The sequence below is a fragment of the Haplochromis burtoni genome, unplaced genomic scaffold, assembly GCF_018398535.1.
Source record: "Haplochromis burtoni strain Fernald_Lab_line unplaced genomic scaffold, NCSU_Asbu1 Contig_70, whole genome shotgun sequence".
NCBI classification, from domain to species: Eukaryota; Metazoa; Chordata; class Actinopteri; order Cichliformes; family Cichlidae; genus Haplochromis; species Haplochromis burtoni.
Genome location: NW_024582431.1, coordinates 2,135,305 through 2,149,307, shown reverse-complemented (window position 1 = coordinate 2,149,307; position 14,003 = coordinate 2,135,305). Strand labels below are relative to the sequence as shown.

The 14,003-nt window shown below is 40.7% G+C and overlaps 1 protein-coding gene across 1 annotated transcript; it reads left to right on the top strand.

Moving 5' to 3' along the window:
* The first annotated feature begins 888 nt into the window (after positions 1-888).
* bmerb1 (bMERB domain containing 1) lies at positions 889-13,991 on the top strand. The gene is made up of 6 exons (XM_005924969.2): positions 889-1,198; positions 4,756-4,876; positions 6,560-6,633; positions 8,624-8,738; positions 11,802-11,884; positions 11,984-13,991. Exons 1-6 carry the CDS (start codon positions 1,111-1,113, stop codon positions 12,100-12,102), a joined length of 600 nt encoding a protein of 199 aa, XP_005925031.1. The 5' UTR covers positions 889-1,110; the 3' UTR covers positions 12,103-13,991.
* The last annotated feature ends 12 nt before the right edge of the window (positions 13,992-14,003 follow it).

Genomic DNA, 14,003 nt, shown 5'->3' with positions numbered 1-14,003 from the left:
TCCTATGGATTACTTGCCATTTAGATGGACTACAGGTATTTTGAGAATCAAAGCTTGTATATAAAGCACTTCCCACTCATTGAACTGTATAGCCTTTGTACACAGTTTTACAAGGTAGTAAACTTAAACAATGAAGCTTCCTTTTTTCCATTAAAGTGGTTTCTAAATTTGTAACAGATTGTTCAAAAAGACGTTTGCCTGATTTTCCATAAAGCAAACTGACCAACTGTGTGAAAACACCTGCTTCTTAACCTTTGTCAGTTTTATATGCATGTGAGTCAAAGAAAAGCCTAAGGAGACAGACTGTTGAAGCACTCTCACCAGAGACAGTATATAATATTAAACTATTAGCTTGCAATACACTGAATACAATCGTCAAAAACATTAATGTTTACTATGAAAATTAGTAGGCCTATTGTTTTCAGATAACGTTTCCTTACTTATCCCTTAAGTTGGGAAACGGGTTTATTACAACAGTTCACTAAGTTCATCATAACGAGTAACAAAATAGCTAAAAAAGCAAAATAATAAAAATATTTCAATAAAATGACAGCGTTGTTTATATATATATATATATATATATATATATATATATATATATATATACATACATATATATATATATATATCTCCTAGTGTGTATGCGCGCGCACTTCAATTCAGCGGAAAGCCTGCATTTGCGAAAGACTGATAAGTGGAAGTGAATGGATGGATGGATAAGTGGAAGAAGAAACAAAGAAATTTGTATATATGATTGTATATATATGAAATTTAAATTACTAAATAAAACATAGGTAAATATTTAGATTAGGTTGTGTCTTTTATTTATTTATTTATTTATTTTTTTCCCTCTTCTCTCAATGCGTTCTCGGTGATAGTGGGTGTCTCCCAGCCTTTACATTCCTGGCCGCACTGCGCATGCTCTCTACATCCTCTCCATCCACACGTCGAAGGACTTGAAACCTCGAATAAAGATGCTCAACGTCTCGGGTCCCTGGAGCCTTGTCACCGGGTGAAATTTGACTTATCTGAAAGGTCGCACAGACTCAGAGACGAGACGCAGAAGAACGACATCGTTTCTCGGTTTCGGCGCGCGTGCACTCCACCGACATGGAACTGAAGAAATCTATATCGGACACCGAGCGCGCGCTCAGGAGCTACGGAGCTGTGTCGGAAACGGCGTGGACAACGGACAAAGGTGAGCGTCGTCAACGAAAAACAATAAAATAAAAGGGAATAAAGACAAAAACGGGAGGTGTGTGGCGGGAAACGGGCAGCTGTGGTCTCAGCTTTTCTTCAGTGTGTGCTTCGCTGTCAGGATGCCCAGTCAGCACTTAGAGTTTAAATGGTTAAAGCGTGACTCACAAAAGGTTTGGGATGGGATCAATAGCGCTGCCTTGGTACTAAAAAGCGTATTACGTCCCTTATGTGCAAACCTTGGGTAGCATATTGCGCCCTTTGTTAATGAATTTTAACCACTAAAGGTCTCGGACGCAGCGCATTTGCAAACTTGTGGATATTTAATTGTGAGCTGATAAGATGCAGCAGGAGCACTAGCTCTGAGTGAACACCCTGCTCCTCTGCTCTAATCAGTGTACGTATATCTATATGAAAGGGCTCAAGAGGCAGCTTTAAAAAATGTTATTAACTCTATTCCCCACTTTCAGTGATTATTCATGGGATTCATTTTGCGTAGCTGTGTATGTGAGACTCACAACTACCAATAATAAATATAACAACAACAAATTAAGGTAATTTGTTGTTGTGATAATAGAGCATAAGCTGCAAAAACGCCAAACAAGACATTAAATTCAACATCACACGATCCTGTCTTATTTGTTCTATTCAAGGCTGCATATAAAATGCACACTCTCTCATTTATTAAGTAGTGTCTGAAGTAGCTCAGAGCTCTGTCTCCTCTTCAGAGAGCTTTTTTTTCTTCAGCAACTGATGAAAATCTATTCAAATTAAAGTGATATGAAAAAAAGAGGAAAATCCTCCCCATGGAAAGCCAGAATCAATAAAATATTTGCTTGGCATTCATGGTTGTTAGATGATTGATTAATCTATTTTTATGTCACATGCCTAATGGATTTCATCTTTAGTCAATACCACGCATGTTAGATGATAAAATGAAATGGTTATTTAGTTTTAATGCTGATTTGGATTTGTGCCTGTGGCAATATTAATGCACAGTCATGATCAAATGAAATCATTCAAACGCAAAGCTTCGGGATGGGCATAAAGCAGCAAAAACAGAGTTTGTTTACGTCGTCTTAGATGTTTCTGTTATTTTCTCCTGTTCTCGTGTGATAAAAAGTGTTTTAGTGACGTAGCTGAATGACGAAGCTAGAGAAATATAAGAGACTTCAGAAGTGTCCCTCCTGATTCCAGTCATCATCATCACAGGGGAATAGTGTGTGAAGAAACTTCCAGATTAAGTCTGAGAAGAAAATGCAGAGGATATTTTTAGAAACAGATCCAGCCATTGCTCTCTCGCGCTCTCGTTTTCTTTCTGCTACAAAGACAAACATACAGGCAGAAAACAACACAGAGGTACAACAAAGGCAGCTCCCTGCAGGTTTGTGTCCATCTATTAGGCAAATAGCACACATGTTTGCCTTGCACTTTCTATTTTGTCCCCACCATCTGTTTTTTGTTTCTTCTTTTTTCCCACTGGAGGGGGGTGTGGTCCAGCAGCAGTGTGTACAGTGTGACTGCAGCATGTGTCAGGGGGTGTCTGCATTCGATGTCATACAGGCACTGACATTTCCCTGTTGTTAAACCCCATGTGGCTGCTGCAGTACACACGATCCTGACTCTCAGGGTTGTTTTAGCCTCATTAAGTCGTAATCCTGAAGTACACCAATGAGCCAGTTAGTTTTAGTGAAACTGGGGTAGTTCAGGTGTGGTTTACATTGGCTGGATTTTGTTGTCAACCTTACCTGTCTCTGAGGAAAGCGCCACTTTTAATTATATTAGCATTTAATTACTTATAGTGTTTTTAGTGCTCAGTAGGTGTTAGCGGCATGTCGGGTTCAGAGAGAGCTGTTAAGACATTATTGAGCTGGCACTTTGCCACTTTTAATGGTCTGGTCAGGACCTAATGCAGCTTGGTGTTATTGATGATGAACACGTGGCTGTAAGCGAGGCAGAGGAACGTGCGAGGAAAAAGCAAGAAACAGTAAAAAAAAAAAAAGAGGAGATAGAGGAAACGCGTGTAAAACTTTAGTTCGTATCTCGCTGATACAAACTTTCGCAACTGCGTCTTTTGTCAGCAGACGTGTCAGATGGTGATTCAACATCAGCAAGGCACAAACAAAGTGCGCCCTCCTGTGCAGACTTCTGTCTGCTGTGGTGAGTCAGCTCCATCCTCAGCAAGCATCCATGAAAAGTATCACAAACGCACACTGCAGTTAGTGTTGCTGCAGGAGGACGGAGGACTGATCCCAACCCTCTAATATTACCGTACATACTTTGAATAAATCATGCGTCAGAGTGTGTTATAGACGCAAATAACTGTTTAATCAGGTGTATTGTGACGTGGCATCTGTAGACTGGACATTATGTCCTGTTGTCCTGGCATCACTTCACAGCCTGAGTGGGAAGAAGGAATGACAGACACTTAGAATCCTTGTAATTTCTATATGGAGAAGTGAGTATTCATATGAGAAGATCAAGTAAGATACACTATATAACTGTCTTTTGAGACACTTTTACGCAATAGTATTTTTATCATAACAATACTTTTATGTATTTTCCAGCTTAGTATGTTTATTCATTCATTCTACTAGAGTAGCTTTGCATAATTAGCAGTAAAAAAATACCTTTGTTTACTTTACACCGAGCTCCCCTTCAGCCAGGTACAACACTTCCCATAATGCAACTTTGTAAAGTTCTTCATTGGTCCCTTTGTCAAAGCCTTGGTGAACCAGGCTTTCTCTTCTGAGGAGGGAATCAGCACACCACAGTGCTAAACACTGTCACACACAGAGAACATAGGTTTTCCATATTGGCTCGATTTATGCTGTTGTCCGTATGCTGAGCCGCTTCATCAGGTGTTGCGGCATTTTTGTGGTCGGTGCATTGACGAGTGCAATAAGTGGTTTGTCTGTATAGTAGCTGCAATGTTTCTGCATGTTACTGGCAGAGATGGAGTGTGAGGTCAGTTCCAGCTTGGGAAGAAATCAACCAGAAGCCACATCTGGTCATCGGTCCGTGCTGAAAGTGCTTTTTCTGTCTCTTTGGAAAATACTTGTGATATATTCCTGGTTAATTCCTTTCTTATGGGTGATTGGGAGCTTTCAGAAAAAAAATCTGTAATTTATGGCTGAAGCACTGCTTTGATTTTAAACTTCAGATCACTTAACTCAATTATCCACACCTCTTTCTCACCAAATATCATGCTCTTGGGTGCAGTGATATGACATGTCACACCGAGAGGAGGTGAGAAGTGAGTTTGCCAAGAAGCTGACGGTATGAGAAAGTTTTCAAAGATGAAACGAAAGGAGTGAACTTTCCAATGCACATGTGACATCAAATCAAAGGAATGAGGATTTTACATTTTAGAGCTTTAATTAGATGCGGCCAATGGAAGTAAGCCATGTGTAGTACTTGTTCTCTGTAATTTAAACCAAGCAGGCATGGTTGAACTGTGAAGGAGTGTCCAGAGTGAATAAAACTATGGTTCAAGAATGTCTTGTAGGTCTGTCTTCTTTTATTGCATTGTTTTTCCTCTGTTTGTCTTCCTCTCAGGTCACTCAGATGTGTCAATGGCAGAGAGCACGATGTCTCCAGAGGAGATCGAGGTGGAGATGGCTCGTATCCAACGCCTGCGGGAAGTCCTGGTGCGCAGAGAGTCAGAGCTGCGCTTCATGTGAGTGTCTGTGTTTTTTCTGAGACCAGAGGTTCGCCTTTTTTTGAGTTTTTTTTTTTTTTTTTAACCGAGACACAGTTGATACTCTTAATACAACACAAAGGCATGCGTGTTACTTCCTTCACACATACATTAAGCTTGGTGCTCAATATTTAGGGAAGCTGTCGATTTGTCCATTGATTATTCCGAGGGCTGGACATGCATGTAGCAGCTGAATGAGTCATCACTGATGGACTCACTGGCCGCTAAGCTTAAAGGATTATAGATCACTGCTGAAAAAGAAGTTTTAACAGCATTATATACCCGCTCAGTGTATCGTTTTAAAACTAAAAATGGAAATACAAGGCTTTGTTTATTTTTGTGCAAAACTATTTCCAAATTTCTCACCAATGAACCATGTATTTTGGGGGGTAACTGCATGTTTAGTATCTGCCCAGTGATGGTCGAAGTATCAGATGAAGCTGATAAAGATTTAAAAATTCCCACAGTGTTGCACTGTAATAAAAAGCCTACTTGCAGGGCTTAATTAGGCCACCATGCTGCTTATTGTTATCTCTCTGCTGTCCGTCCTCACGTGCAGGCACAGACACACCAAGTAGCAGATGGTGTGTCAAAGGTTGCTGGAATCTACTAATACCGATGAGAGAGTAAAACACAAGGCAGAGGAGGGAGATATACGGAGCGAGGGATCTAGGAGGGGAGAAAGGAGAAGGAGGGAGGTGTTAAACACAGCAACTGGGATACATGCAGGGAGGAGGAGGAAGGAGGCAGGAGGCTGTGGATGAGTCATCGTCCTGATCTATCACAAGGAGAATTAAATCTGCTCCACACACACACACACCCACACACACACACACACACACACACAGACAGGGATTTAGGTAATAAAAAGGGAAAATGCCGAGGCCCCAAGGGTGAGACATGAGGGCTACAGGAAGCACAGAGAGCATGCAGGATTGATTTTTTTTGTCGTTGTGTGTTTTCCGTCTCAACACACTTAACACACTCACTCCTGATGTGTGAGCTCGAGGCTATGAAATCTTAATGACAAGAACAAGAGCGGAGTTTATTCAACAACATCCAGCTAATGGTGATTATTTAGAGATTAACACTGAAACTGTTTGCTAATGAATTAATAAGTTCAGTGACAGAAATGAATTGAATGTGGGTAATTTATTCTGAATAATAAAAACCATTCAGAGTGCTTTGGTGGGCTCGCTTTTTAAAATGTTTGTTAACTGAATGTGTTTTGAATGGCTTTTTATATCAAGAGAAGTGATGTGAAGACTCTGTGTTGTGCTGTGTGTTGTGCTCGAGGAAATTGTGGCAATCGTTTTTGTGTAGCAAAACTGATAAAATGGCAGGTTCGGAAATTGGCAGCTTTAGAGATAAAGTCAGAAAATTAGTTGCAGAAAGTTAAATTCTTCACCTCATAAAGACTTAATAAAAAAAGCTCCGCTTGTTAGATTAGAAAATCCTTCAAACTAATTATCCAGCTCCTCTACATCAGATTATTATTTATTTTCTTCAAGATTCCTTATTATACAGTGTAGGTCTGCCTGACGTCATGTCAATCAGATAAATATGTCAGAAATGGAAGTGGAAGCAGCTAATAATATCAGTTTGTCTGTAATCTGATGGAAGCCAGCGCTTTACTTTTATTTCTCCCTTTTATCTTTTCAGGATGGATGACATTCAGCTCTGCAAAGACATCATGAGTTTAAAGCAGGAGCTAAGGCAGATTGTCGCAGTACCAGGTACAATTAACAGTCACTCATGGAAATTCTGCATCAAAATCAGGCGATAAAGAACTCACAGTTGTTCCTCTGCATGCAGAACTCTCCACACTCTCTGTTTAGACTTGACCAAAAATAGATCTTTTGATAGAAAGTGCAGCTCACAGGAGGCCTATCGCCTCTGCGAGTATCACACTGATTTATAGGACGTGTCGTAACAATAAACGACGCAGGATTGATTGTAAGTCCCAGGGACACAGTGAAGTTATGAGGGAGAGATAAGCATACACACACTCACAAACACATAAACATCCATGCATCATCACTTTGAAGGAAACACAAGCTGAGGGAGGTTTTCCAGGCAAAGAGTCTAAAATGAATTTCAGTAAACACTCATTTACTGCCTGCACGTTTTCATTGTGCAAAAACGGAATCAAATATTAGCCTACAGTCACTTCCAGCGTTGCCTGTATCAGAAATGCAGCGAGAATGTGCTGAAGTGGCTGACTGACGTCAGCTGCATCGCACATAGCAACCCAAATGCGTACATGAGGCTATGCATAGAGAGAACCTGGCAACAGCAGGAAAACACGCCTCCTCCGAGCGCATGTACATCATGTGTCAGTGTGTGTCAGTGTGTGTGTGCAGGAGGGGCTGGTGTCGTGTTCAAGGATGCACACATGAGGATCAGGACTGACCTGTCAAACACTGCCTGGATTTTATTTTACCACTTTGACAACCCAGCAGCATATACGAAATAACAGAAACACCCTGACAATACAGTAACACATCCAGCATGAGTAGTTCTAATTCACCCTGTGTGAAGGCTAAATTTTCCCCGCAGCTTGAATGAATTAAACCCCTGAAGGGAATCTGGTTCTCGACTAGTTTGATGTGTTTTTTTTTTAAAGAATTTTCTCATTTAAATTCCTTGTGTATTTGTGGAAAATTTATAAGGAATCTTCAATTTTGAGATCCAGATAGACTTAAAAAATAATCCCTTTTAATGGGCTCGGACTCACCTCTGACAGAATTACTTCTTTGGGAATGCGGCTAAGAAACAAGAAACCAAATCAGTCAAATAGCCCCCTTTGGAAGAATTGAAAAAGTACAGCACAAACGTAAATCAGCTTAAGAGTAGTATATAACTAGTTTTGCCAACATTGATCAACATAGAAGGCTGCGCGAGAAAAACAGAAGTGTCTTGAGTTGAGGTGTGTTTTGTTTTTTTCTAGCTTTAATTCATAGGAGAGAAGATACGTTACTTTCTTATCACATTAATTATTAATAGGATCGCATTATAACATAGTGTTCCTTTTATTTTGTCCACTTGCCACCTAGTCTGCACTGCCCTGTAAAATCTCACTGACATTCCCTTGTGCCAAAAGTGTTGCGTATGCTGTTAAGGGGGTTCTGGTATCCCATTACTCCACTCCAGGACAAAAGGAGTCATGTGACAGACCCAGCTACCTCTCCTGCGCCTGCTCCTCTGACTTTGGATTATGTGTCTAACCCGTGCATCCTTCAGGCTGTCCTGCCCCCTGGGAGCTTCGCTCTGTAGCTGCACTGCTCCATGTTAGAAAAAGCTGGTTTTAACAGTCATTTTTCATCCGCTTTTTCTCAAATAGCCTAGATATCAGCATTGCCAGACAGCCTACCTCTGCAGCCATGTGTCGATGTGTCCTTTTCTGTTTTTACATACATCTGATTTGGTCTGTTAGTGTATATTCTGTGCTTTGGAGTGTGAAGGTTAGCTCTTTGAGGCAGGACAATTCTGATGCTTGCAGATGCTTAATCCTTCAGCCAGCAAAACCAAAAAGAAGGCTCACAAACATTTGCATAATTGAGTGAGTGCCTTATTTGTTATAAATTATGCATGAGTCAGAATTAAGGATCTGTTTTGTGACGTGACTCAGTGTTAAAGAGAATCTGACATTCCTGTAGGGTCGGTCTGTAGACATCAGATGAGTTGCTGCTGTCCGTCTTATTTTCTTCCTTGTTTTCCCCCCAGAGAAAGAAAAAACCAAGAAGCACAGGCAGCGAGAAGAGGAACTGATCCTGAAGATCCATAAACTGGTGCAGAAGAGGGATTTTCTGGTCGACGATGCCGAGGTGGAGAGATTAAGGTACGGCCCTCCTAAGCTCTGAGCACAGCTCATATCTGGGATGACGTCTCTGTGTGCTGACTGTCTGTTTACTCAGATACCGCTGGCTGTTTATTTCTTCATTTGATCCTCATAGAAGAGTTGAGAAACAGCAGGAAGGAGACTCATTAGAGTAAATGTGTAGCGCGAATGTGAACTTGACTGAAGACGGCGAACAGGGGTCACTTCATCATCACAGCAGTATTTAGCTGTATGTGTGGGAGGGAGGCTGACTGATGACTGTGGCTCTGCATTGTCTGCTCCCCCAGATAACCCACAGAGTGTGACACAGAGATAACTTTCAGATAGGCAAGATAATGGGTTTAAATCACAGCGTGAACAAATGTCTGTGGGACTCAAAAGATTAATTTTGAAACTGTGCCTTCAGATTGTTCTGGGTTATTTCGGTGTCATTATAATCATTTTTTGTGACAGTACTGAGTCACAACCAAAGAGTCTTAAAAGTGATTATCTTCTATCAAAATCAATGCCACATGTAGCATTAGATTACGTCCAATCGTGTGTTCTCTTTAATTTCAGGTAACAGAGCTGCAAAGAGAAATCTTTAATTTTACAGTCTACTGGGTCTACTGGGAGTTTTCCCCCACAGACATCTCTAGAGTTTATTGAGAAGATATCCAAAATGCCTTGCTGAAGCCCGAGGTCAATAGCCAGACTGCTTTAGGCTCATAGGAAGGCGAAAGTAATTCAAATAATAACTTGTTACAACACTATGCTGAAGAACATGTCTGAACATACAACATATTGAACCTTGAAGCAGATGAGCTGCAGCAGCAGAAGACCACACCAGGTGCCACTACTGTCACCTAAGAGCAGGAATCTGAGGCTACAGTTTGTCAGTTGGGCTGCTGCTGGTTATGTAATGATGTGAGGGATATTTTTATGATACTTCGGGGCCATTAGTACTAATTAAGCATGGTTTAAAATGCCACGTCACCCGAGTATTGTTGCTTACCGTGATTTCCTGAACTTTACTCAAATTGTTTCTGCAGTCACCCGATCTCAGTCCAAAAAAAACACCCCTGGGATGCGATAGCATCATGGATGTGTGATGCCATCATGTCAATATGGACCAAAATCTCTGAGCATCATGTTGACAAGCTGTTTGTTGTGCTACAAGAATTAAAACAGTTGTTAAGGCAAAAGAGGTTCCATAATGTTACTAGTAAGGTGTCAATAATGGCGTGGCTGGCGAGTGTATGTTTCTATATTTCCTATAAATTTGTTCAGAGGAAGCATATTGAAACAAAAATTCTCATTTAGGTCAGCAGATGTCATTTTGTTGAGTGTTTGAAGTCCTGTACAAAACTAAATGGTAGCCAACAAGGGTGCAGAGCAAGCTCCTTCCTAATATAATTTAGTGAGATACATGATTAAGTGTCTGAAAGACAGAGCAGATACAGAACCTAATAATAATCTTAATTTGTACTTCAATAAGGATGAAAGCACATTTATAGATCCTGATGACCAAAACGTCAAAATGTAGACCAGAGAAGGACAGAAAAACATTTTTATTATGCCTCTCTGGCTTCTGTATTCCAGCCAAGAATCGGTTTTCTTTTTTCGCCTCTTTTTGTCTTTAAATATATTTAAAACTGACTTCCGCCTCAAAGTGAAATTAACAGAAAAAATGGATTATTTGTTGATTTCTTCATCTTCATATTTTATTGCAGTTTGAAGGTTACAAGAGCTCATGACTGCTTTGAAAACAGAAATATTAGATATATAAAATGTGCTCAGTAGAGCTTACATTTTATTACTAAACTAATTATAGTTAATTCAGGACCACTGTAGTCCAAGGATTATTATTTCACTGAGCAGTAATTCATGTTTAGCAGCGTAGCTCTGTTCTGGAAGAGGCACTCAAAATATTCTCAGCTTAGCTGTCAGCTGATCGGGTCTGGACTGTATTTGACAGATTTCTTTTGGACTAGTGTGAGTCCAGATACTGGTGGAGTTGATGTAGTTGGGCGACCGTGGCTCAGGGGGTTGGGAAGCGCATCTGTAACCAGAAGGTCCGGCCTCTCTGTCCTGGTCGTTGTGTCTTTGGGCAAGACACTTTACCCTACTGGTGTTGGCCAGAGGGGCCGATGGCAGCCTCGCTTCTGTCAGCCTGCCCCAGGGCAGCTGTGGCTACAACCATAGCTTGCCTCCACCAGTGTGTGAATGCGAGAGTGAATGGGGTGCCTTGAAAAGCGCTATATAAATCCAATCCATTATTATTAGTAAAGTCATGGAAACTTTGGCATCTAGGAGGATGAAGTGATGATTGAGGAGGTTAAACGTTGGTAGGTCTGAAAAGGAAGATTGACAGAAGGAGCAGAGAGTGATTGACCTGAAGAGTGTGAGCAGAAAGATAACATGACAAGTACAGTGATGTCAAAAGAGAAGCGATTTTGACAGAGTGGGAAAAAGAGGCAAGAAGGAGAAAGCGACAAATAGAATAGAAAGAGACAGAAAGTGTTCATACATAGTCGGATAAAGACAGGAAGGAGCTGAACTGACTCCAAAGCTTCAAAACAAGTATATATGTTCCACTAGTGTATGTAGGCAGTGAGAGTGGATAACCCTGATATGATTCTGACTGACACGTGGCAGCCAGTTAGATCAAAGTCTGCACAAAGGAAGGGGAAAGGTAACAGAGATGAAGCCTGTTTTTATGAAAGATAAGTCTGTAGTTGCTCAAAGTAATAAAAAAAACCCTGGTTGTTTCAGACAGTAGGCTTCACCAAGGCCCACTATAAGATGAGGATTGTCTTGAACTGTAAAGCATGTGTGCTCACTTTAAAAGAGATTAAGAAGAAAAATGCAGAGCTTGAAATGAACAGACGAAGGAATTTTAAAAGTTGGTAGTCTCTTAAAACAAAACACCCCCCCAGATGTTTAGCTTTGAAAATACCAAAAACTGTGGCGCAGCCATGCTGTCCTGTCAGTCAGTCAGTCCGGTAGTGCTGCTTCAGTCAGATAAAAGCAGACATTTTCTGAATTTCATTCAGACTAAGATGTGGATGTTTTGTACCTCAGGGAGAAGGAGGAGGACAAAGAGATGGCAGAGTTCCTCAGGCTGAAGCTGATGCCTCTGGAACAGAAGCTCAAAGTCACACAGAGTGAGTGAGAGGTTAAAAATAACTCATGCACACCATCTTAAAGAGACAAGAGCATTGTATGTGATTATGTCTCATTTTCCCCTCTCCCTTTACGACAAGATCCTCCAAAGCCCAAGAGACAAATCCCTGAGCCGCCTCCCAACAAGCCATCCATCACCAAATCAGGAGCGGCCATCATTAAGGACTGCTGCGGAGCCACCCAGTGTGCTGTAATGTAACTGACCCAAACCTGCTTATGGCCCCGACCCTGTGTCAGACACCGCATTTACATCACACGACATGACGTACATCACTTCCTGTTACTCGAAGAGTCACAGTCAACCACGAAACTGTTCAGGTATCAGATTTGTAGCTTAGTTTGCAAGAGGTTGGGAGCTGATCCCCGGTCGGTATTTAAGGGAAACTTTTATAGTAAGGAGCTTTTAACCAAGACCATGAAATAAAGGGAAAGGAAGCTGTGAAGAGAACTGTAAATAAAAACTATGTTGAAAGTGTTGATTTATTTATTCAGTCAGTTTTCAGATTGGTTAATTCCATCATGACAGGTTCAATGAGGATGGATCTCATCTGCAGAGCTACAAGCACAATGTCCATAAAGTGAACTGAATGCTGGGGTTCTCTGACAGGAAGAGAAAAGCTGACGTCTGACGACGGGTATTCATTCATTTAGTGCTTAAAATCCAACCAGTGAATCTCTCAGTTGCTACATTTTATCATTTTCCCCAGGTGGGACAAACACAAGTGGCTCTGAAAAACAATATGGCTCCCTGCTAAGGGACTTATGCAAACTGATTTATATATGCTAATGAGGAGAGGGAGCCAGTGGATGATTTTTTTCTACAAGTGCTGAGCAATATTATCAAACAGCAGTTTAATTCTTAAGGCATTTACAAATTAAACAAAGACTTAATGCTGAACAAACTAAGTTGCCTCTTTTCCACTGACGTGCTGCCAGTGCCCGTGTTGAACTGGTTCTGTATGACAGAGACTGAAGTCAGTGCCAAAAATCTGATACAATACTGTTGCCAAGCCGGAAGTTGAAACCACTAACATCAGGGTGGAGATACAAGAAATATAGAGATTATTCACCTGCAGATTCTGTCCACAGTACCCCCCACCCCACTGAAATTACTCCAACCTTTGCTATATAGCATCCGGTTCATTCTCAAACCTGTGGAAATGTCAGCTGGTTCGCAAAGGCTCTATGCAGCACGGCATCAGTGGAAACCAGATTAAAAATGAGCTTATATTAGGCTCAGTGCTAGTTAGCAATGTGCGTCCTATAGGAGAGGTCCAATTATGTTTCTAGAAGTCTTCAAAAGGACAGTTTTCTCTATCCAATCTGGAGTGAGATCACAGAGAATCATCAAAAGAAAACTCTTGTATATCAGAACAACATTTAAATGAAAATATGATGGGAGAAAAGTTTACAATTCATTTTGAGATTAAAAAAAAAATCCATTTACATCTTGAGGTGTTCTGGGGAGTCCTCTAAATCAAATGTTATAGATGGTAGTAGAATAAAACTGGAACAAAAATGCATCTAAACTTTTTCCAACACAATTTATAGAGAGTGCCAACTAGCATCCAGCCTAATGACTCACCTTTATAGTTTTCAGGAACCCCTTTCATGATGACTTTAATGCCTGTATATGCCAACACTTGATCTTCCATCATCACATTTACCCTCCTCCCCAAATCAGCACATCAGAGGCCATATTAAGATCTGCATCATCAGCTGCCAGGAAGTGTTCACTGTGGTAGTGAGACATCATTCATCATCATTCTGGATATTGCAGAGAAACAACATGCATCCTTTGAACTTAAGTCTTGCGTTTTTAAAATGATAAACTCCAGGAAATGAATGCAACTCTGCTGTAAATGCCTCCAATAGACTGTGTGTGTTTGAGTGTATTTAGGACTTTAGTGTGACTCATGTCAAGCAAAGTGTTGCTCTCTGTCACTTTACCTTTGTTCTGATAACTTAGCATTCTGTAGTTGTAGTGGATTTATGAAGGTCCTAATGTCAAAGTATTGAACAAATATGCAGAAAATAAGCTGAAACTACCTGTACATATATGTTTAAATAAAGAGCATCTTTCAGGAACTCACTGTGTGT